Source organism: Rhinoraja longicauda, chromosome 11 (genome assembly GCF_053455715.1).
Source record: "Rhinoraja longicauda isolate Sanriku21f chromosome 11, sRhiLon1.1, whole genome shotgun sequence".
Classification (NCBI taxonomy): Eukaryota; Metazoa; Chordata; class Chondrichthyes; order Rajiformes; family Arhynchobatidae; genus Rhinoraja; species Rhinoraja longicauda.
The window spans coordinates 3,524,243-3,546,344 of NC_135963.1; the positions used below are offsets into that span (position 1 = coordinate 3,524,243).

General features: G+C 52.5%; 1 protein-coding gene across 13 annotated transcripts in view; it reads right to left on the reverse strand.

Annotated features, from left to right (window-relative positions):
* Window positions 1–264: 264 nt before the first annotated feature.
* adgrl2a (adhesion G protein-coupled receptor L2a) overlaps window positions 265–22,102 on the reverse strand; it is a 325,186-nt gene continuing 303,348 nt past the window's right edge. For 5 of the 13 annotated variants that reach the window (XM_078408134.1, XM_078408131.1, XM_078408135.1 and 2 more), the window contains 3 exons: window positions 15,565–15,693; window positions 12,115–12,132; window positions 265–4,576 (listed from right to left, as the gene is read on the reverse strand). In XM_078408134.1, coding sequence (XP_078264260.1) covers window positions 3,768–4,576; window positions 12,115–12,132; window positions 15,565–15,693 — 956 coding nt within the window. In that variant the 3' untranslated portion in view covers window positions 265–3,767. Of the gene's footprint in view, window positions 4,577–12,080; window positions 12,133–15,564; window positions 15,694–22,102 lie in introns of all 13 variants that reach the window. The other 8 variants (XM_078408142.1, XM_078408141.1, XM_078408139.1 and 5 more) reach the window with 5 other exon arrangements.

Below are 22,102 nucleotides of genomic sequence, written 5' to 3' on the forward strand. Positions count from 1 at the left end.
CCTGCTGAGTTACTCCAGCATTTTGTGAATAAATACCTTCGATTTGTACCAGCATCTGCAGTTATCTTCTTATACTAAGATCTAGAAGAGTCTATGCCTATCACACTCCTGCAGAGATGCCTGGAAGTTTCATGCTCACCCCTCAGACGGGATTGATTTGTAGTGCTCGGTGCTAAATATCTCACCGATGACGACACATATTTATTATTAAAAAATGATATATTTTGTTTAAATGAAACACATGCCTCTCCGGGATTATCTGCAAAATTGTCACATTTATTTACTGTCAAAGAAGTGTTAAACTTTACATCAGGTATTAGTGGCAAGGGTCCCATTATTAACAGGGAGTACACAAAATTGATCTTCTGAAGCATATCTTTTCTCGGGCCCGAGAAGTCAAGACCCCACTCGCCGGGCACGATAAATAAATAAAAAAAACTCTGGAGGAGCCTTAAGGAGGGGTGAAAATGGGCAGTTACGCGGATAGTCCGAGAAGATCAAGCGACCTTCTGTGCTTGGCATGGTAATAAGGTCACCATGAAAGTTGAAAGACTGGAGCGACCAGGCTTGTATACACTGGAATTTAGAAGGATGAGAGGGGATCTTATCGAAACGTATAAGATTATTAAGGGGTTGGACACGTTAGAGGCAGGAAACATGTTCCCAATGTTGGGGGAGTCCAGAACAAGGGGCCACAGTTTACGAATAAGGGGTAGGCCATTTAGAACTGAGATGAGGAAAAACTTTTTCAGTCAGAGAGTTGAGAATCTGTGGAATTCTCTGCCTCAGAAGGCAGTGGAGGCCAATTCTCTGAATGCATTCAAGAGAGAGCTGGATGGAGCTCTTAAGGATAGCGGAGTCAGGGGGTATGGGGAGAAGGCAGGAACGGGGTACTGATTGAGAATGATCAGCCATGATCACATTGAATGGCGGTGCGTACAGGCTCGAAGGGCCGAATGGCCTCCTCCTGCACCTATTGTCTATTGTCTATGACATTAATTCATTAGTGGGACTTCCATTCCCATCCCATCCCGGCCTGTCGGATAGATTACAGCGAAAGCAGAGAAAATCTCACCACTCCCGGTCAATTGGCCACCTAGCACAGCTTAAGGTAGATGCCGGAGTAACTCAGCGGGTCAGGCAGCATCTCGGGAGAGAAGGAATGGGCGACGTTTCGGGTCGAGACCCTCCTTCAGACTGATGTCAGGGGAGGGGGCGGGATGAAGATAGGATGTAGTCGGAGACAGGAAGACTGGTGGGAGAACTGGGAAGGGGAGGGGATGGAGAGAGAGGGACAGAGGGACTATCTAAAGTTAGAGAAGTCAATGTTCATACGGCTGGGGTGTAAGCTGCCCAAGCGAAATATGAGGTGCTGTTCCTCCAATTTGCGCTGGGCCTCACTCTGACAATGGAGGAGGCCCAGGACAGAAAGGTCAGACTGGGAGTGGGAGGGGGAGTTGAAGTGCTGAGCCACCGGGAGATCAGGTTGGTTAAGACGGACTGAGCGGAGGTGTTAATCGAAATGATCGCCGAAACTGCGCTTGGTCTCACCGAAGTAGAGAAGTTGACACCTGGAACAGTGGACATCTGGAAGGGGGCAAAACTCTTTTGGCCAAAGTATAAATCATTAAAGGCAATGGATGGATTTGGCCATGGGTCTTATAATTTACACATAGATTCTACGGAAAGACTGCAAAAGAAAAGATATATAATTTGAACAATATCCCAATTCTCACAATGTCGGAAAGGATTGCAGATGCTGGTTTACACCAAAGATAGACACAGAGTGCTGGAGTAATTCAGCGGGTCAGGCAGCATCTCTGGAGAACATGGATAGGTGAAGGATAAGAGGGGATCTTATAGAAACATCAAAAATTCTTAAAGGATTGGACAGGCTAGATGCTGGAAAAGTGTTCCCGATGTTGGGGGAGTCCAGAACCAGGGATCACACAGTTTAAGAATAAAGGGTAGGCCATTTAGGACTGAGATGAGGAAAAACTTTTTCCACCCAGAGAGTTGTGAATCTGTGGAATTCTCTGCCACAGAAGGCAGTGGAGGCCGATTCACTGGATGTTTTCAAGAGAGAGTTGGATTTAGCTCTTGGGGCTAACGGAATCAAGGGATATGAGGAGAAAGCAGGAACGGGGTAATGGTTCTGGATGATCAGCCATGATAATTTCGAATGGCGGTGCTGGCTCGAAGGGGCCGAATGGCGTACTCCTGCACCAATGTTCTATGTTTCTATGATTCAATGTGGGAGTAGACTTGGAGGGGGAGGAGCACAAAGGAGGAGCTGGCGTGGGAGCGGCCTAATGCTGCCGTTAAACGGATCTATAAAGTTATAAAAGGACTGGACAATCTCGATGCAGGAAAAATGTTCCCAAAGTTGAGGGGGAGTCCAGAACCAGGGTCCATACACAGTCTAAGAATAAAGGGGAGGCCATTTAAAACTGAGGTGAGAAAAAACCTTTTCACCCAGAGAGTTGTGAATTTGTGGAATTCTCTGCCACAGAGGGCACCGGAGGCCGATTCACTGGATGAATTTAAAAGAGAGTTAGATAGAGCTCTAGGGGCTAGTGGAATCAAGGGATATGGGGAGAAGGCAGGCATGGGTTACTGATTGTGGACGATCAGCCGTGATCACAATGAATGGCGGTGCTGGGCTGGCTCAATAGATAAAAGACACTAGGTGCAGGAGTAGGCCTTTCGGCCCTTCAAGCCAGCACTGCGAAGGGCCAAACGGCCTCCTCCTGCACCTATTTTCTATGTTTCTCTGCTTCTCAGAACTCGTGAACTGATGGATTCGTTTAAAAAGTGGAGGGTGTGAAAGAGAAAAGGCGAAGAGGAGAGGTCAGAAACCTTTTTTATTAAAAAAAAACAAGAGGCTATTATAACAGCAAAAAAAAAAAATCTGAGAGACTTTTGGCTTAATTTGCACAATGGAAAGTTCTGGAAAAAACCCCCCACATTTTTTTAAATCATCTGTGCAACCAGGAGTTTCTTCACACAATATTTTCATCAAATGTATTCCGTTTAAAACTCTCTTATATTCAGGTCTGACAACAAGGTATTCGATTTTATTTTACACTAGCATTACAACAAAATATATTTTCTTTAGGCTGTTTTTTTTTTTTTGTCAGTGAGAACAGGTAACAGTACTGTACATTGGGGAGCAAAAGGTGGGCCTTGGAGCCAGGCCTAAATGTCGGGCTGGTCCGAAGGAATGGAAACGCGAATGGCTTCGAGAAACCATCCCAACTGGAGCTCGCTCGGTACATCATTCCTGGGATCTCTAAGGTACTGTAGACAACGGTTTAAAGATCTCTTCTTCCTATTATAGCACGGAACGGGGGCCAGGGTCGGATTTGGGGGAGGAAGTGGAGACGGGGAAGACAGGGGGATGGAGTGGGTAGGAACGGCAAGGTGCAACTATATACACAACGACACGACCGATTTCAACACCGCTTTGTACGGCCAAATGGCCACAGTCTCATCCCCACCGAGAGTCTCCCCCAGAGTTGGGAGCGGACAATGGGCCTGGGTTTTTCCTCGGGACGGAAGAATGGTTTGAGCGGAGAGAAAGAGTCTTGTTTCTTCACCAAATTTTAAAAAAAACTGTCCTCCCCCCACATCTGCAAATTTTCTTCCCGTCTGTTTTCCTGTACATTAACAAAAGACGCACGGGGGGTCACCCCGCACTGAAGGGTCCAGGAACCCCGGAGGAGGTCCATTAGTCTGTGTCTCTTGTGTCTTGTGTGGGTTTGTTCTCACAGGCTGGTTACCAGTTGCATCTGTCGTTCCCTGACGTCGCTCTCTGGGATGGAGTCCTCCTTGCCCACCGGGAGGATGTGCCCGTCGCTGTTGCCCCTGCTGATCTGGTAGTACGTTTGCAGCTGGTTTGGGTCGCCCAGGTTGGGCATGCTCTTGTAGAAAAGGTCCCCCCCGCTCTCGCTCCTCTTGGACGGCGACAACTCTCCCTCGTCTCCTGGCGCCGTGGGGCCGGGGGCGCTGTCGGGGCCAGGGCCCGGCGAGTCTCTCAGGTTGGGCATGCTGATGTAGAGGGAGTCCCTGTTGGGAGACTGCGCGTGCTGGTCGGGCCCGTCCGCGGGCGGCGGGGGCGGGGGCGGGGCAGGCGGGGGCTCCGCCCGCTTCTGCTGGTGGTACAAGAGGGAGTGAGTGCGCTGGGGGATGAGCGGGGCCTCCAGCTCGCGGTGCCGCCCGTCGCCCCTCGCCAGGGACGAGGAGGAGTCGGCCAGGGCGGAGTTGGCGTTGGCGTTGGCGTCGTCCTCGCTGCCGCTGCCCCTGCCGCCACCGCCCCCGCCGGCGGCCATCTTGGAGGGCAGGCCTCGCTCGGCCCCCTGGGCCTTGAGGCCGCCGGCCCGCAGGTTGTTGTGCACCAGCTCCGAGATGATCATCTTCTCGAAGGCCGTGTCGCCCAGGCTTAGGCCGCAGTCCAGGCCCTGCACCCCCTCGCCCACAAAGTCACCGTTCTGGATGGAGTAGCTGTTGTTGAAGTTGCCGTTAAGTGGTAGAGTATCCGTTGTACTTGCATCCCGACCATTGGTCAGTGCATGTCCTGGGGGGGGGGGGGGGGGCGCAGGGGGCAATAGGAGGGCGGAGGGGTGGGAGGGTGGGGGGATGGAGGAGAAAGAAGGTGGGGGGGGAAGGATCGGGGATGGAGGAGAAGTTGGGGAAGGTGGGAGGGAGGGGAAGAGGGGGGAAAGGGTGCGGTATTGGGGTAAAGGATTGGTGATGGGGAGAAGGTGGGATGAAAGGGAGGGGGTGGGTGGGTGGAGGGGGAAAGAGTGGGGGTGGGGGGAAAGGGAGGGGGGAAGGGAGGGGAGTGGAGGAGTGAGGGGGGAGGTTGGGGAAAGGGTGGGGATAGAAATGTGGGCGGTGGGGGAAATATTGGGGGGTGGGGAGGATTGAGGAGAAGGTGGGGAGGGAGTGGGGAAATGATGGAGGTTGTGGGGTGGGGAAAGGATGGGGGGGAGGGTGGGGGGAAATGGAGGGGTGGGGTGGGCAAAGTTTGGGTGAGGGAAAGGGTGAGGGGTGGGGTAATGGGGAAAACATTGGGGGCATGGATGGGACAGAGGGAGGGGGAAATGGTGGGAAGGGGGAGAAGGAAGGGGGAGGGAAAAAAGATAACACATAGTAACGTTAGCAGCCGGACTCCATTTTAGCTTCAACCTTATCAAGATTATCTTCCGTAAAAATAAATATCACGCCCTTTTAATGTAGTTCAGGACAAAAAATGGCAATGTTGGTACTTGTGTAGGTTTAAAGCTTTAGGTTTAAAGAAGATGTCGGCTGGAAACAGGCCCTTCGGCCCACCGAGTCTGTGCCGACCGCACCAGTTCTATGTTGTCCCACTTTCTCATCTCCCCCCCCCCCCCCCCATACACTGAGGGGGCAATTTTACAGAGGCGCCGCACGTCTTTGGGGTTGTGGGAGGAAACCGGAGCACCCGGAGGAAACCCACGCAGGTCACGGGGAGAACGTGCAAACTCCACACACAGACAGCCGCCAGAGGTCAGGATCAAACCCGGTTCTCTGGCGCTGCGCCGATCTGTCTAAGGGTGGCCTTGAACGATCACCCACCCCCCCCTTACAACCCCCCCCCCCCCATTCGATCTCGACGGTCAAACTCTGAGCCCTTGAACTCCATGCAAGGTCGAAGCCCCCCCAGCTTTGTCCTGAAGTACCTTAAAAGCAAACTTTGGGGGGGAGCAAGAAAGGGAGTTTGGGGTGGGGGGGGGGGGTGGGGTGGGGAGGGAAGGCGGGGCAGATAATATGCAGAAGCTACACAGAGCGGGTACAGATGGATGTACCAAATTAAACAGCAGCAAGGCAAAATAACAAACTGACGGTCCAGCTGCAACAAGACATTGCGGTGTGGAGCATTGGATGAAGAGGTGGGGTGGGGTTAGGGGTTGCCAACTATCTCGCTCCCAAATAAGGGACAGGGTGACGTCACCGCACCGCGCCCCACGTGACCTCACCCAGCCAGCCAATGGCGGCCGCCAGGGCCGGGAGGCGGGTTGCCACGCAACCTCCGTCAGGCGGCGCCCGGGCCTCCGAGCCTGTACTGTCCAGGCCTACACTGTCCGGGCCTACAGCGTTCGGGCCTACAGTGTCCGGGCCTACACTGTCCGGGCCTACAGTGTCCGGACCTACAGTGTCCGGGCCTACAGTGTCCGGGCCTACAGTGTCCGGTCCTGCAGTGTCCGGACCTACAGCGTCCGGGCCTACAGTGTCCGGGCCTACAGTGTCCGGGCCTACAGTGTCCGGGCCTACAGTGTCCGGACCTACAGTGTCCGGGCCTACAGTGTCCGGGCCTACAGTGTCCGGTCCTGCAGTGTCCGGATCTACAGCGTCCGGGCCTACAGTGTCCGGGCCTACAGTGTCCGGACCTACACTGTCCGGGCCTACAGCGTTCGGGCCTACACTGTCCGGTCCTGCAGTGTCCGGACCTACATTGTCCGGGCCTACAGCGTCCGGGCCTACAGTGTCCGGGCCTACAGCGCCCCCTCCCCCCGGCCTAATACGGGACAGTTGGCAACCCTAGGTGGGGTGGGGTGGGCAGGAGACTACACACACACACACACACACAGTAAGCATGGCACACACAGGTGGATCACCTCATTGTGCTATGGGGAGGGAGGGGGAGGGAGGGAGGTGTAACAGGACAGACAGCCACTGGGTTGACTCACATAAGCAAATTCACATCAAGTCTCTCTGTTCTGGCTAGCGGTTGCAAGTGTAGCTGATACACAAAAGAAAGCAAAATGATCACTATGGCATGACGAAGGACCAGGTGAACATCGTAGCAAAGCCGAGAGAGAGAGAGAGGGAGAGAGAGAGAGAGGGAGAGAAAGAGGAGGGAAAGAGATGGAGGAACGGACAGAGGAAGGGAGAGAGAGAGAGAGGGAGTGGGAGAAAGAGGGAGAGAGAAATGGATAGAGAGAGGAAGGGACGGACGGAGGGGGAGGGAGGGAGAGGGAGCGAGAGAGAGGGAGGGAGGGAGGGAGAGGGACGGATGGAGAGGGAGGCAGAGAGGGAGGGAGAGAGGGAGCGAGAGAGAGAGGACGGGGAGTGAGGGAGAGAAAGAGGAGGGAGTGAGAGAGAGGGAGGGAAGGAGGGAGAGAGAGAGAGAGAGGGGCAGATGGAGAGGGAGGCAGAGGGGGAGGGAGAGAGGGGGAGCGAGAGAGAGGGAGGGAGGGAGGGAGAGAGAGAGAGAGAGGGAGGGAGGGAGAGAGAGAGAGGGACGGATGGAGAGGGAGGCAGAGAGGGAGGGAGGGAGAGATGGGGAGAGAGAGAGAGAGACAGACAGAAAGCAGAGGGTGCTAGGAGACGCACGGTGGGGCCTCGGCGCGGGTCAGGGATTGGGTAGGGGCAGGCAAGACCTTTGGTGGCCAATCCTGGTGGACCTCCAACGTCAGCCTCCACCCCCCCAACTCCCTTTCCCCCGCCGGCCCTAATCGAACGTCTCCTGCTCCTTCTGTTTTATTTCTGAGTTCTGGCATTGTGCTTTGGATGCGGTCAAGGACAATGTGCAGTACGTGAGATGGCAAGAGAACCGGGGCGTCCATAAGCAATGGGAGCAGAATTAGAATACTCGGCCCATCGAGTCTACGCCGCCATTCAATCATGGCCGATCTCTCTCTCCCTCTCAACCCCATTCTCCTGCCTTCTCCCCATAACCCCCCGACACCCGCACTGATCAAGAATCGACCCATCTCTGCCTTAAATATATCCACTGACTTGGCCTCCACAGCCGTCTGTGGCAAAGAATCCCACAGATTCACCACCCTCTGACTAAAGAAATTCCTCCTCATCTCCTTCTTAAAGGAACGTCCTTTAATTCCGAGGCTGTGCCCTCTGGTCCTAGACTCTCCCACCAGTGGAAACATCCTCTCCACATCCACTCTATCCAAGTTCCTACTTCTCACCATAACTTCGGGCAGCCGTCGTGGAGAAAACAGGAACTGCAGATGCCGGTTCACCAAAAAAAGTGTTGGGGTAACTCAGCGGGTCAGGCAGCATCCCTGGAGAAAAGGAATGGGTGAAGGTTTCGGGTCGGAAGCCCGTCTTCAGACTGTGTGCCTGACCCGCTGAGTTACTCCGGCATTTTGTGTCTCCTTGCAGTTCCTGGTGTCAAACCCACCCACCCACCCTTTGGTTCTGAGAAAGACAGGATGGTACGAGGATGAGGGATGAGAGGGGAGGCTCTGGGGGTCAGAGTTTCGGGGGAGGGGGGGGGGGGTAAGGTTACCTGAGGAGAGGTTGTGGTTTGATGGTCTCTGCAGGGAAGTGGGGGGAGGGAAGTCCATCTCCAGTGGGAGAGGAACGTCTCCTGGCCAAGCAGACCACCTGACGATGAGAACTAGGCGGCGCGGTGGCGCAGCGGTAGAGTTGCTACCTCACAGCGCCGGAGACCCGGGTTCCATCCCGACTACGGGCGCTGTCTGTACGGAGTTTGTACGTTCTCCCCGTGACCTGCGTGGGTTTTCTCCGAGATCTCCAGTTTCCTCCCGCACTCCAAAGACGTGCAGGTATGTAGGTTAATTGGCTTGGTAACATTGTAAATTGTCCCTAGTGTGTGCGTGTTGGATAGTGTTAGCGTGCGGGGTGATCGCTGGTCGGCGCGGACTCGGTGGGCCGAAGGGCCTGTTTCCGCGCTCTATCACTAAACTAAACTAAGGGGAGATGATGGAATGGTGATTGGAGCCGGTGCAAGGGATTATATGAAGAGATGGGGCTGGACATTCAAAGCAGCCAGCCTAGCACAAACAGAAGCAAGGAGAATGAGCAGACATGGGCGAGTCCAGAACCAGGGGACGCACAGTCGAAGAATAAAGGGGAGGCCATTTAAAACTGAGGTGAGAAAAAAACTTTTTCACCCAGAGAATTTGTTGTGAATTTGTGGAATTCTCTGCCACAGAGGGCAGTGGAGGCCAAATCACTGGATGGATTTAAGAAGAGAGTTAGATAGAGCTCTAGGGGCTAGCGGAATCAAGGGATACGGGGAGAAGGCAGGCACGGGTTACTGATTGTGGATGATCAGCCATGATCGCAATGCATGGCGGTGCTGGCTTGAAGGGCCAAATGGCCTCCTCCTGCACCTTATTTTCTATGTTTCTAAGTTTCTCTGTAGAGCAGGGCTTCTTGACGGAAACACAGACTGTAATTTATTGACGACTCTTTGTTGTGAAAGATGCTCTTTGGAAGACGGGTGTGTTGGGGGTGGAGATGGGGGTGGGGGGGGTGGAGATGGGGGTGGAGATGGGGGTAGGGTGGGAGTCCAATGGTGAGATATCAATGAGTGAAGGGTCATGGATTGGGGGGGGGGCTGGCAGTCAAAGGTCATGTGATTGAGGGGCCAGGGTGCGAGAAGTCAAGGGTGAGTTGAGGCTGGGACTATCCCAACGTTTAAGAAACAGTTAGACAGGTACATGGATAGGACGGGTTTGGAGGGAAACGCGGGCAGGTGGGACTAGTGTAGCTGGGATATTGTTGGCCGGTGTGGGCGAGTTGGGCCTGTTTCCACGCTGTATCACTCTATGACTCTAGGTCATGGTATCAGAGGTCACGGATCGAGGGGGCTGACGGTGAGGGGGTTAAGGGAGTGAGAGTTCAGAGGTGAGAGGTCAAGGGGGTGAGGGGTCATGTTAAAGACTGCATCCTTCCCTAAGCTAGGGCACAGTCCAATTCACCTCTACCCCATTGCGGACATTGGACTTTGTCAAGAGAGAGTTAGATTTAGCTCTTCGGGCTCACGGAATCAAGGGATATGGGGGAAAAAGCAGGAACGGGGCACTGATTTTAGATGACCAGCCATGATCACATTAAATGGCGGTGCTGGCTCGAAGGACTGAATTGCCTACTCCTGCACCTATGTTTCTATGTTTGTCTTTGTCCATGGAACTGACGCGCTACAATGCTGAGAGCTATATTCTGCACTGTGCACCTTCCCCATTGCTCTACCTATTGTATGTGTGTTTGACTTGACTGTGTTTATGCATAGTATTATCTGATCTGTGTCGGTAGGAACTGCAGATGTTGGTTAAAACAGAAGATATAAAAGACACAAAAAGCTGGAGTAACTCAGTGGGACAGGCATAGGCGACGTTTCAATAGACAATAGGTGCAGGAGTAGGCCATTCGGCCCTTCGAGCCAGCACCGCCATTCACCGTGATCATGCACAATCAGTGCCCCGTTCCTGCCCTCTCCCCATGTCCCCTGACTCCGCTATCATTAAGAGCTCTACCTAACTCTCTCTTGAAAGCATCCAGAGAATTGGCCTCCACTGCCTTCTGAGGCAGAGAATTTCACAGCTTCACAACTCCCTGAGAGAGCTTCGGGTCGAAATTCTTCTTCAGACGAAGAAGATCTAAACAAGGGTCTCATAGAAACAAAGAAAATAGGCGCAGGAGTAGGACATTCGGCCCTTCGAGCCAGCACCGCCATTCATTGTGATCATGGCTGATCACCCACAATCAGTAGTACGTGCCTGCCTTCTCCCCATATCCCTTGATTCTGCTAGCCCCTAGAGCTCTGTGTAACTCTCTTTTAAATTCATACCCGACCCGAAACGTCACCCATTCCTTTTCTCCATCGATGCTGCCTGGCCCGCTGAGTTACTCCAGCTTTTTGTGTCTATCTGCGCATTATCTAATCTATTTGGGTGACGTGCAAAAGAAAACTTCTCAATGCGTCTCGGTACACATGATGATAATAAACCCGAACCCAAACTTAAGCCTAACCCTGAACAGTGTGGCCCATTGGCCGGATCCATATTGCTCCAACTCTGTTCCCAGTCACCTCGGCTAGAACAACACACCGTAAGTTGATAAGTGATGGGAGCAGAATAAACCATTCAGCCCATCAAATCTACTCCGCCATTCAATCATGGCTGGGCTACCTCTCCTTCTCAACCCCATTCTCCTGCCTTCTCCCCATAATTAGAGAGAGCTCTAGGGGCTAGCAGTATCAAGATCTTATCGAAACGTATAAGATTATTAAGGGGTTGGACACGTTAGAGGCAGGAAACATGTTCCCAATGTTGGGGGAGTCCAGAACCAGGGGCCACAGTTTAAGAATAAGGGGTAGGCCATTTAGAACTGAGATGAGGAAAAACTTTTTCAGTCAGAGAGTTGTGAACCTTTGGAATTCCCTGCCACTGAAGGCAGTGGAGGCCAATTAACGAGACGTTTTCAAGAGAGAGTTAGATTTTGCTCTTAGGGGTAACAGAATCAAGAGATACGGGGAGAAAGCAGGAATGGGGCACTGATTTAGAATGATCAGCCATGATCACAATGAATGGCGGTGCTGGCTCGAAGGGCCAAATGGCCTCCTCCATCACCTATTTTCCATGTTTCCATGTTTCTAATAATCCCCGACACCCGCACTAATCAAGAATCTATCTCTGCCTTACGGATATCCACTGACTTGGTCTCCACAGCATTCTGTGGCAATGAATTCCACAGATTCACCACCCTCTGACTAGAGAAATTCCTCCTCATCTCCTTCCAAAAGGAACGTCCTTTAATTCTGAGGCTGTGCCCTCTGGTCCTAGACTCTCCCACCAGTGGAAACATCCTCTCCACATCAGCTCTATCCAGGCCTTTCACTATTCTGTACGTTTCAATGAGGTCCACCCCCCCCTCCACCAGAACCCAACAGAAGTAAACACCCGCTGAACAGATACAAGTTGAGATGAATGCGTGGCTTTCTTAGACAGATTCTTGATCAGTACGGGAGTCAGGGGTTATGGGGAGAAGGCAGGAGAATGTGGGGTGAGGAGGGAGAGACACATCAGCCATTGATTGAATGGTGGAGTAGACTCGACGGGCCGAATGGCCCAATTCTGCCCCTATCACTGATGACCCTTTGAGCAATCCCCAAGGCCGTGTACATTGGATGTTCCTGCACTGCCATCCAATTCTACAATCAGCCCCTGTGGCCCCTTGAATCTCACCCGTGACCTGCACGTGCTTCGCCAAATGCCTCGTACCAAAAATAATAATTTAAATTAAAAAAATAAAAAGGAAACAAGCATGCCAGAATTTTTTTTTACATTTGATAGGCAAAGTTAAGTTTGACTCCCATACTTGTCTCTCTGAAGGTCACTAGGAGGGAAGCATAAGGAGAGAACAACATATAAGCAGTGAAAATAGAAGCAAGCTTGGGTTAGATTCAACACACCATTTGTAAAACGCATGCTTTCATTCCCCTCTCACCCTCCCTCTCCCTCTCTCCCCCTCTCTCCCTCCCTCTCTCTCTCCCTCTCCCTCCCTCTCTCTCTACTCTCCCCCTCCCTCCCTCTCTCTCCCTCTCCCTCCCTCTCTCTCTACTCTCCCCCTCCCTCCCTCTCTCTCCCTCTCCCTCCCTCTCTCTCTACCTCTCCCCCCCTCTCTCTCTCCCTCTCCCTCCCTCTCTCTCTACTCTCAACCTCCCTCCCTCTCTCTCCCCCTCCCTCCCTCTCTCTCCCTCTCCCTCTTTAACTCTCCCCCTCTCTCTACCTCCCCCCCTCTCTCCCTCTACCCCTGCTCCCTCTCCCGCCCTCCTCCTTCTCTCTCTCTCCCTCCTTCCCTCCCTCACTCACTCCAGCTTTGGAAAATTAAGTTTTGGAATCAAAAGATGTGGAGGTCGTGCCCAGAGATGACCTTTGGAGGTGTGGAGCTGCAGATTAGTGGCAGGCATGAGGAGTTCAGTCAATGCCTACTGCTGTGGTACGAGTGGTGAGAGGGAGAGTAGTAGACATCTCCAGGTCTCTCCCCCATTCTCTCCTCCACCTCGGGCTGCAAACTGTCCCGTATTAGCCGGGACATCCCGTATATTGGGCTAAATTTGTTTGTCTCTCATGGGATCGCCCTTGTCTCGTATTAGGCCCAGGGGGGTGCTGCAGGCCTGGACACTGTGGGCCCGGACACTGTAGGCCCGGGGGGCTACTGTCGGGCTGGACACTGTAGGCCCGGACACTGTAGGCCTGGGGGGCGCTGTGGGTCCGGACACTCTAGGCCCGGACACTGTAGGCCCGGACACTGTGGGCCCGGACACTGTAGGCCCGAGGGCTGCTGTAGTCCTGGACACTGCAGGCCCGGGGGGCCGCTGTATGCCCGGACACTGTAGGCCCGGGGGGCCGCTGTAGTCCTGGACATGTAGGCCCGGTGGCCCGGGCACGGCTTGAAGGAGGTTGCTTAGCAACCCGCCTCCCGGCCGCCATTGGTGGAGCGGGAGCACGTGGCCGCTGGCTGGGTGAGGTCACATGGGGCGCAGGGCAGTGATTTCTCCTTTTCTCCCTTATTTGGGAAGTGAGAAAGTTGGCAACCCTAGGCTGCAGATTAGTAGCAGGCATGAGGAGTTCAGTCAATGCCTACTGCTGTTGGACGGGTGGTGAGAGGCAGACTAATAGTGTGTCTTTTGGCCCACAGATTCAACCTCCGGATGAACTGAACAGGGTGGGGGTACAAAGAGTTGAAGCCTTTGCCTTACGAAGAAAGAATGGATCGACTGGGCTTATATTCACTGGAATTTCGAAGGATGAGAGGGGATCTTATAGAAACATATAAAATTCTTAAGGGATTGGACAGGCTAGATGCAGGAAAAATGTTCCCGATGTTGGGGGAGTCCAGAACCAGGAGTCACACAGTTTAAGAATAAGGGGTGGGCCATTTAGGACTGAGATGAGGAAAAACCTTTATCACCCAGAGAGTTGTGAACCTTTGGAATTCTCTGCCACTGAAGGCAGTGGAGGCCAATTCACGAGACGTTTTCAAGAGAGAGTTAGATTTTGCTCTTCGGGCTAACGGAATCAAGGGATATGGGGAGAAAGCAGGAACGGGGTACAGATTTTGGATGATCAGCCGTGATCATATTGAATGGCGGTGCTGGCTCGAAGGGCCAAATGGCCTCCTCCTGCACCTATTTTCTATGTTTCTATGTTCCCCCTGGTCCAAGTTACACCACAAGAGCTTCAACTCTTGTACCTAGGGTTGCCAACTGTCCCGTATTAGCCGGGACATCCCGCATATTGGGCTAAATTGGTTTGTCCCGTACGGGACCGCCCTTGTCCTGTATAAGGGAGGGACGGGGGGGGGGAAGGAAAAAGGAGGTTGCCCCTGGTTACCAGGAGCGGGAGACCCTGACCCTTCACCCCAAGTTAGAGTGGATGGAGGTTGTGCATGGTGGTAGCTTCCTGGCGGATGCAACCTACCAAAACTTCAGGGGATGGGATGGGTGATGAGGTGGCGTGTGCCAGAGGGCAGGGGCGGGGGATTGGTGAAGTCCGGATGATGGAGGGGCGGGGAACATGGAAGTGGTCCGTTGGGTGTTGGGGCGGGGGGTGTGGAGGACCAAGGAGAAGTGTGAAGGGGAAGTAGGGCGGTCACGGTGGCGCGGCGGTAGAGTTGCCGCCTTACAGCGAATGCAGCGCCGGAGACCCGGGTTCCATCCCGACTACGGGCGCCGTCCGTACAGAGTTTGCACGTTCACCCCGTGACCTGCGTGGGTTTACTCCGAGATCTTCGGTTTGCTCCCACACTCCAAAGATGTGCAGGTATGCAGGATAATTGGCTTGGTAAATGTAGAAATCATCCCTAGTGTGAGTGGGATAGTGTTAGTGTGCGGGGATCGCTGGTCGGCGCGGTCCCGGTGGGCCGAAAGGGCCTGTTTCCGCGCTGTATCTCTAAACTAAACTAACATTGGGGTTGTGTGGGGGAATGGCGGTGAAGTTGTTGAGGGCGAGGAAGTGATGGGGGGGGGTGGGGTCTGCCTACAACTACAAATCTCTTTAGTCAGAGAGTCATCGTCATAAGGTGACAAGCCGTGGAAACAGGCCCTTCGGCCCAACTTGCCCACACCGGCCAACATGTCCCGGTTGAGTTGAGTATAGGAGGAGTTGAGTATAGGAGTAAAGAGGTCCTTCTGCAGTTGCCCAGTGCACCAGTGAGACTGCACCTGGAGTACTGTGTGCAGTTTTGGTCCTAGTGAGAGCCTCATCTATAATGGGAGAGGGGAACCCCTATTTCCTAAAGAATGAGGATACCTCCGATTCCCTCGAATGGAACACTTCATCCTGGGCGCGGATGCTCTTAAGGATAGCGGAGTCAGGGGGTACGGGGAGAAGGCAGGAACGGGGTACTGATTGAAAATGATCAGCCATTATCACATTGAATGGCAGTGCTGGCTCGAAGGGCCGAATGGCCTCCTCCTGCACCTATTGTCTATTGTCCCAGCTACCCTAGTCCCACCTACCCGCGTTTGGCCCATATCCCTCCAAACCCGTCCTATCCATGCACCTGTCTAACCGTTTCTTAAACGTTGGGATAGTCCCTGCCTCAACTACCTGCTCCCAACGCCCTCTGTGTGAAAAAGGTAGCCCTCAGATTCCTATACAATCTTTTCCCCCCTTCACCTTTAAACGGTCCATTGATCGTTGATCCCTGGTGTAACTCCCCACTTCAAAACCTTCCTAACATCTCTTCCCAACACCCAGCCCAGTAACACACGGCCCAGCAATTGTGTTAACAGTCTCGGTACAAAAGTCAAAGCAGGCACACCTGGAGAGCTAAACACATCAGCTGATGGGGCATTAAAGACAACAGTTTCAGCAAGCAGGGAGTTATAGGGGTTGTTAGTACCATGGGGCCGGAGAAGAGGATTTGTGAGTAGATAATTGCTTGTCATCCCTAAAGTAACAAGACAGAAAAAGAGGTGTCAGTTTTGGTCGTTCTTTTGTTAATCTTACCAAGTCTTTAAAACACAAGTTAGTAAACGTGGCCCATCTGTCTCTCTCAGTTAGGGTTGCCAACTGTCCCATATTAGCCGGGTCATCCGGTATATTGGGCTAAATTGGTTTGTCCCGTACGGGACCGCCCTTGTCCCGTATTAGGGTTGGACGGCACTGTAGGCCCGGACACTGTAGGCCTGGACACTGTAGGCCCAGACACTGTAGGCCCGGACACTGTAGGCACGGACACTGTAGGAACGGACGCTGTAGGCCCGGACGCTGTAGGCCCGGACGCTGTAGGCCCGGACGCTGTAGGCCCGGACACTGTAGGCCCTGACGCTGTGGGTCCCGACAGTTTAGGTCCCAACACTCCAGGTTTCCAACATTTTAGCTCTGAACAGTCTAGGACACTGTAGGTCCGGACATACTAGGTCCGGAGCCTGGGTGCCGCCTAACAGACGGAGGTTGCGTAGCAACCCGCCTCCAGGCCCGGGCGGCCGCCATTGGTGGAGCGGGAGCAAGTGGCCGCTGGCTGGGTGAGGTCACGTGGGGCGTGGGGCGGTGACGTCACCTTGTCCCGTGTTTGGGAGTGAGATAGTTGGCACTCCTACTCTCAGCAAACATGAGGCCGTGACATAAAATGCAGAATGCACGTTAGGGGGACGCATCGCAGCACGGTTTGGGAAGAGCTCCGTCCAAGACCGCGAGGAGTTGCAGATAGTTGTGGACACAGCCCAGACCATCGCACAAACCAACATCCCTTCCATCGACTCCATCTACACCTCACGCTGCCTCGGCAAGGCCAGCAGCACAATCAAGGACCAGTCTCACCCCGGCCACTCCCTCTTCTCCCCTCTCCCATCGGGCAAGAGGTACAGAAGTGTGTAAACGCACACCTCCAGATTCAGGGACAGTTTCTTCCCAGCTGTTATCAGGCAACTGAACCACCCTACCACAACCAGAGAGCAGTGCTGAACTACTATCTACCTCATTGGTGACCCTCAGACTATCTTTGATCAGACTTTACTGGCTTTACCTTGCACTAAACATTATTCCCTTATGTATCTGTCTAATGGCTCGATTGTAATCATGTATTGTCTTTCTGCTGACTGGTTAGCACGCAACAAAGGCTTTTCACAATAAACTAAACTGAACTAACTGATGCTTAAAATTCTGCTGGAGGTAGGGTGGTTGCCAACTACCTCACTCCCAAATACGGGACAAGGTGACGTCACCGCCCCGCGCCCCATGTGACCTCACCCAGGCAACGGGCACGTGCTCCCGCTCCAACAATGGCGGCTGCCCGGGCCGGGAGGCAGGTTGCCATGCAACCTCCGTTCGGCGGCGCCCGGGCCTCCGTGCCTACAGTGTCCGGACCTACACTGTCCGGGCCTACAGTGTCAGGGCCTACACTGTCTGGGCCTACACTGTCCGGGCCTATAGCACCCAGGCTTACAGTGTCTGGGCCTACACTGTCCGGGCCTACACTGTCCGGGCCTACAGCGTCCGGGCCTACGGCGCCACTCGGGCCTAATACAGGGCAAGGACGGTCCCATACGGGACAAACCAATTTAGCCCAAAATACGGTGTGTCCCGGCTAATACGGGACAGTTGGCAACTCTAGCTGACAGGAACATGAATTTAAACAGAATCTCCTTCCACATAAAGGGAAGTCTCATATTAAAAACAAGTCATAAAGTCACAGAGACATATCGTAAGGAAAAAGGCCATTCGGCCCAACCTGCCCATGCCGACCAAGATGTCCGATATATATTAGTCCCACCTGCCCACATTTAAAGTCACAGAGTGGTATAGTCACACAGTGTGGAAACAGGCCCTTCGGCCCAACTTGGCTGCGACCAACATGCCCCATCTACGCTAGTCCCACCTGTCTGTGTATGGCCCATATCCCTCTAAACCTAACCTAACTATGTAACTGTTCTAGTGTCTTTTAAATGGTGTTACAGCAACTCTCTTCGACCTCCTCTGGCAGTTCGTTCCATGCACCCACCACCCATTGTGTGAAAAAGTTACCCCTCGGGTTCCTATTAAATCATTCCCCCTCTTGCCTTAAACCTATGTCCTCTGGTTCTGGTTTTCGATCCTCCTACTCTGGGCAAGATAGAAAGCACTGGAGGAACTCATCCGTTCAGCCAGCTTCTGTGGCGGGAATGGACAGGCGATGTTTCAGTCTGTGACCCTCTGAAGGAGGGTCCCGACCTCAAACGCTGCCTGTCAATCCCTCCACAGATGCTGCCTGACCCGCTGAGTTCCTCCAGCACATTTAGTTTAGTTTAGAGATACAGCGCGGAAACAGGCCCTTCGGCCCACCGAGTCCGCGCCGACCAGCGATCCCCGCACATTAACGCTATCCTACACCCATTAGGGACAATGTTTACAGTTGCCAAGCCAATTAACCTAAAAAACCTGCATTGGATTGTGGGAGGAAACCGCAGATCTCGGAGAAAACCCACGCAGGTCACGGGGAGAACGTACAAACTCCGTACATACAAACACTTGGGCAACACTGTTCCAGAACCAAGTGGCCCCTGGGTCAAGGAGCAGAAGTCAAGAAAGAATCGAGGAGCAGGCCAAGAAAGCCAGCTGCATAGGAATGAAGGTCTGGATAATCACCCGTAACAATCAAGAATCCATCTATCTCTGCCTTAAATATATCCACTGACTTGGCCTCCACAGCCCTCTGTGGCGATGAATTCCACAGATTCACCACCCTCTGACTAAAGAAATTCCTCCTCATCTCCTTGCAGGAAAAATGTTCCCGATGTTGGGGGAGTGCCGAACCAGGGGGTCACAGTTTAAGAATAAGGTGGTAGGCCAGATAGGACTGAGATGTTCACCCAGAGAGTTGTGAATCAGTGGAATTCTCTGCCACAGAAGGCAGTGGAGGCCAATTCACTGGATGTTTTCAAGAGAGAGTTACATACAGCTCTTCGGGCCAACGGAATCAAGGGATATGGGGAGAAAGCAGGAACGGGGTACTGATTTTGGATGATCATATTGAATGGCGGTGCTGGCTTGAAAGGCCTGCACCTATTTTCTATGTTTCTACGTTTTCCTTACTAAAGGTACGTCCTTTAATTCTGACACTCTATTTCTGACTTCAACTAACCAACCTCAAACTGTGTTTAATGGTTATTTTCCTTATTTTTAACCAACTGAAGGTAACTAAACATCACATTTATATTTAGGCCTGAGATAATGTATCACCTGATAGTTATTTCACTTCAAGCTTGCCAAAGCTTCCCTTTGTTCTCACTAATAACGCAGCAAACTGCTTTGACAATAGACAATAGACAATAGGTGCAGGAGTAGGCCATTCAGCCCTTCGAGCCAGCACCGCCATTCAATGCGATCATGGCTGATCACTCTCAATCAGTACCCCGTTCCTGCCTTCTCCCCATACCCCCTCACTCCGCTATCCTTAAGAGCTCTATCCAGCTCTCTCTTGAAAGCATCCAACGAACTGGCCTCCACTGCCTTCTGAGGCAGAGAATTCCACACCTTCACCACTCTCTGACTGAAAAAGTTCTTCCTCATCTCCGTTCTAAATGGCCTACCCCTTATTCTTAAACTGTGGCCCCTTGTTCTGGACTCCCCCAACATTGGGAACATGTTTCCTGCCTCTAATGTGTCCAATCCCCTAATTATCTTATATGTTTCAATAAGATCCCCCCTCATCCTTCTAAATTCCAGTGTATACAAGCCTTATTCTGTAGACGGTATCAACATCCCACTGAAGATAGACACAAAATGCCGGAGTAACTCAGCGGGACGGGCAGCATCTCTGGAGAGAAGGAATGGGTGACGTTTCGGGGTCGAGACCCTTCTTCAGACTGAAGCATCTCGACCCGAAACGTCACCCATTCCTTCTCTCCAGAGAAGCTGTCTGACCCGCTGAGTTACTCCAGCATTTTGTACTTGTATACACTGGAATTTAGAAGGATGAGGGGGGATCTTATTGAAACATATAAGATAATTAGGGGATTGGACACATTAGAGGCAGGAAACATGTTCCCAATGTTGGGGGAGTCCAGAACAAGGGGCCACAGTTTAAGAATAAGGGGTAGGCCATTTAGAACGGAGATGAGGAAGAACTTTTTCAGTCAGAGAGTGGTGAAGGTGTGGAATTCTCTGCCTCAGAAGGCAGTGGAGGCCAGTTCGTTGGATGCTTTCAAGAGAGAGCTGGATAGAGCTCTTAAGGATAGCGGAGTGAGGGGGTATGGGGAGAAGGCAGGAACGGGGTACTGATTGAGAGTGATCAGCCATGATCGCATTGAATGGCGGTGCTGGCTCGAAGGGCTGAATGGCCTACTCCTGCACCTATTGTCTATTGTCTATTGTTCCTTCCAACACGATCAACACCCCACCCATTCCATTGTGTGGGAAGGAATTGCAGGTAAGACACAAAATGCTGGGGTAACTCAGCGGGACAGGCAGCGTCTCTGGAGAGCAGGAATGGGTGACGTCTCGGGTCTGAAGAAGGGTCCCGACCCGAAATGTCACCCGTTCCTTCTCTCCAGAGACGCTGCCTGTCCCACTGAGTTACTCCAGCATTTGTCTGTCCAGCTAAGGTTAAAAGAAATGTCTTTGGTGTCCACCCATTCTACTCTAATAGACCCTCGACACCAAAACAGAACAGGGTAGCTTACAACCCAATCGCCGGACCATTCAATTCTCCCGCTGGATGTAATTTGAGCTAACATTCCCCTCCCCTCTTGCCCCCTTCACCACCCCCAGTTCCATAGTTCACCACAATCTATCTCTCTTACAATCACACCTACCCTAGCGAACAATGGGCACATCAGAGAACCTCCCTGCTCGAGGTCATCTGCAATTGGGCCTGACCTGTCCTGGTCTTTTCTCACCTCCAGTTCTCCCCCCCCCCCCCCCCAAATCATTCAACCCCTCCCCCCCCCCCCCTCCCCTGCCTTACTTTCAATCTGAAGAAGTGTCTCGACCCGAAACGACACCCTTCCATTTTCTCCAGAGATGTTCACGAGTTCTAGGAGCAGAATTAGGCCATTCGGCCCATCAAGTCTACTCCGATTTTCAGTCATGGCTGATCTATCTCTCCCTCCTAACCCCATTCTCCTGCCTTCTCCCCATAACCTCTGACACCCGCACTAATCAGGTTATCTGTCAATCTCTGCCTTAACAATACCCACTGACTTGGCCTCCACAGCCGTCCTGTGGCACTGAATACCACAGATTCACCACCCTCTGACTAAAGAAATTCCTCATCATCTCCTTGCAGGAGAAATGTTCCCCATGTTGGGGGAATGCCGAACCAGGGGGTCACAGTTTAAGAATAAGGGGTAGGCCAGATAGGACTGAGATGCGGAAAAATGTTTTCACCCAGAGAGTTGTGAATCTGTGGAATTCTCTGCCACAGAGGGCAGTGGAGGCCAATTCACTGGATGTTTTCAAGAGAGAGTTACATATAGCTCTTCGGGCTAACGGAATCAAGGGATATGGGGAGAAAGCAGGGACGGGGTACTGATTTTGGATGATCATATTGAATGTCTCCTCATCCTCTTCCTAAAGGAACGTCCTTTAATTCTGGGGCTGTGGCCTCTGGTCCTAGACTCTCCCACCAGTGGACGATGCTTACATGTTCTGTTGTGCTGCTGCAGGTAAGGATTTCATTGCTCTGTCTGGGACTTTGTGACAATAACACACTCCTGACTCTTGACTAGTGGAAACATCCTCTCCACATCCAACTCTATCCAGGCCATATATTCACTGGAGTACAAGTTTGGGCCAAAATTCACTGTGCAGACCATTTGACTACTATTATAGGTGTCTCACAACCGTGGTCAGTTCTGGCATCTACCTACGTGGGCGATAATCGGGAAATTCAGACTCCATGTTCCATCACTGCCACCCCACCACATCTCTCTCAGAACCTCCCCTGCCTCACCTACCCACGTCCACTCATAGACATGGACAAAGACATAGAAAACAGGTGCAGGAGGAGGACATTTGGCCCTTCGAGCCAGCACCACCATTCATTGTGATCATGGCCGATCATCCACAATCAGTAACCCGTGCCTGCCTTCTCCCCACATCCCTTGATTCCGCTAGCCCCTGGAGCTCTGTCTAACTCTCTTTTTAAATTCATCCAGTGAATTGGCCTCCACTGCCCTCTGTGGCAGAGAATTCCACAAATTCACAACAAATTCTCTGGGTGAAAAAGTTTTCTCTCACCTCAGTTTTAAATGGCCTCCCCTTTATTCTTAGACTGTTTGTGTGGCCCCTGGTTCTGGACTCTCCCAACATTGGGAATATTTTGTGACAGGCCCGAACTGGAGCCTGGGATTTTCCTGAGCTGAAAGGGACCCCCCCCG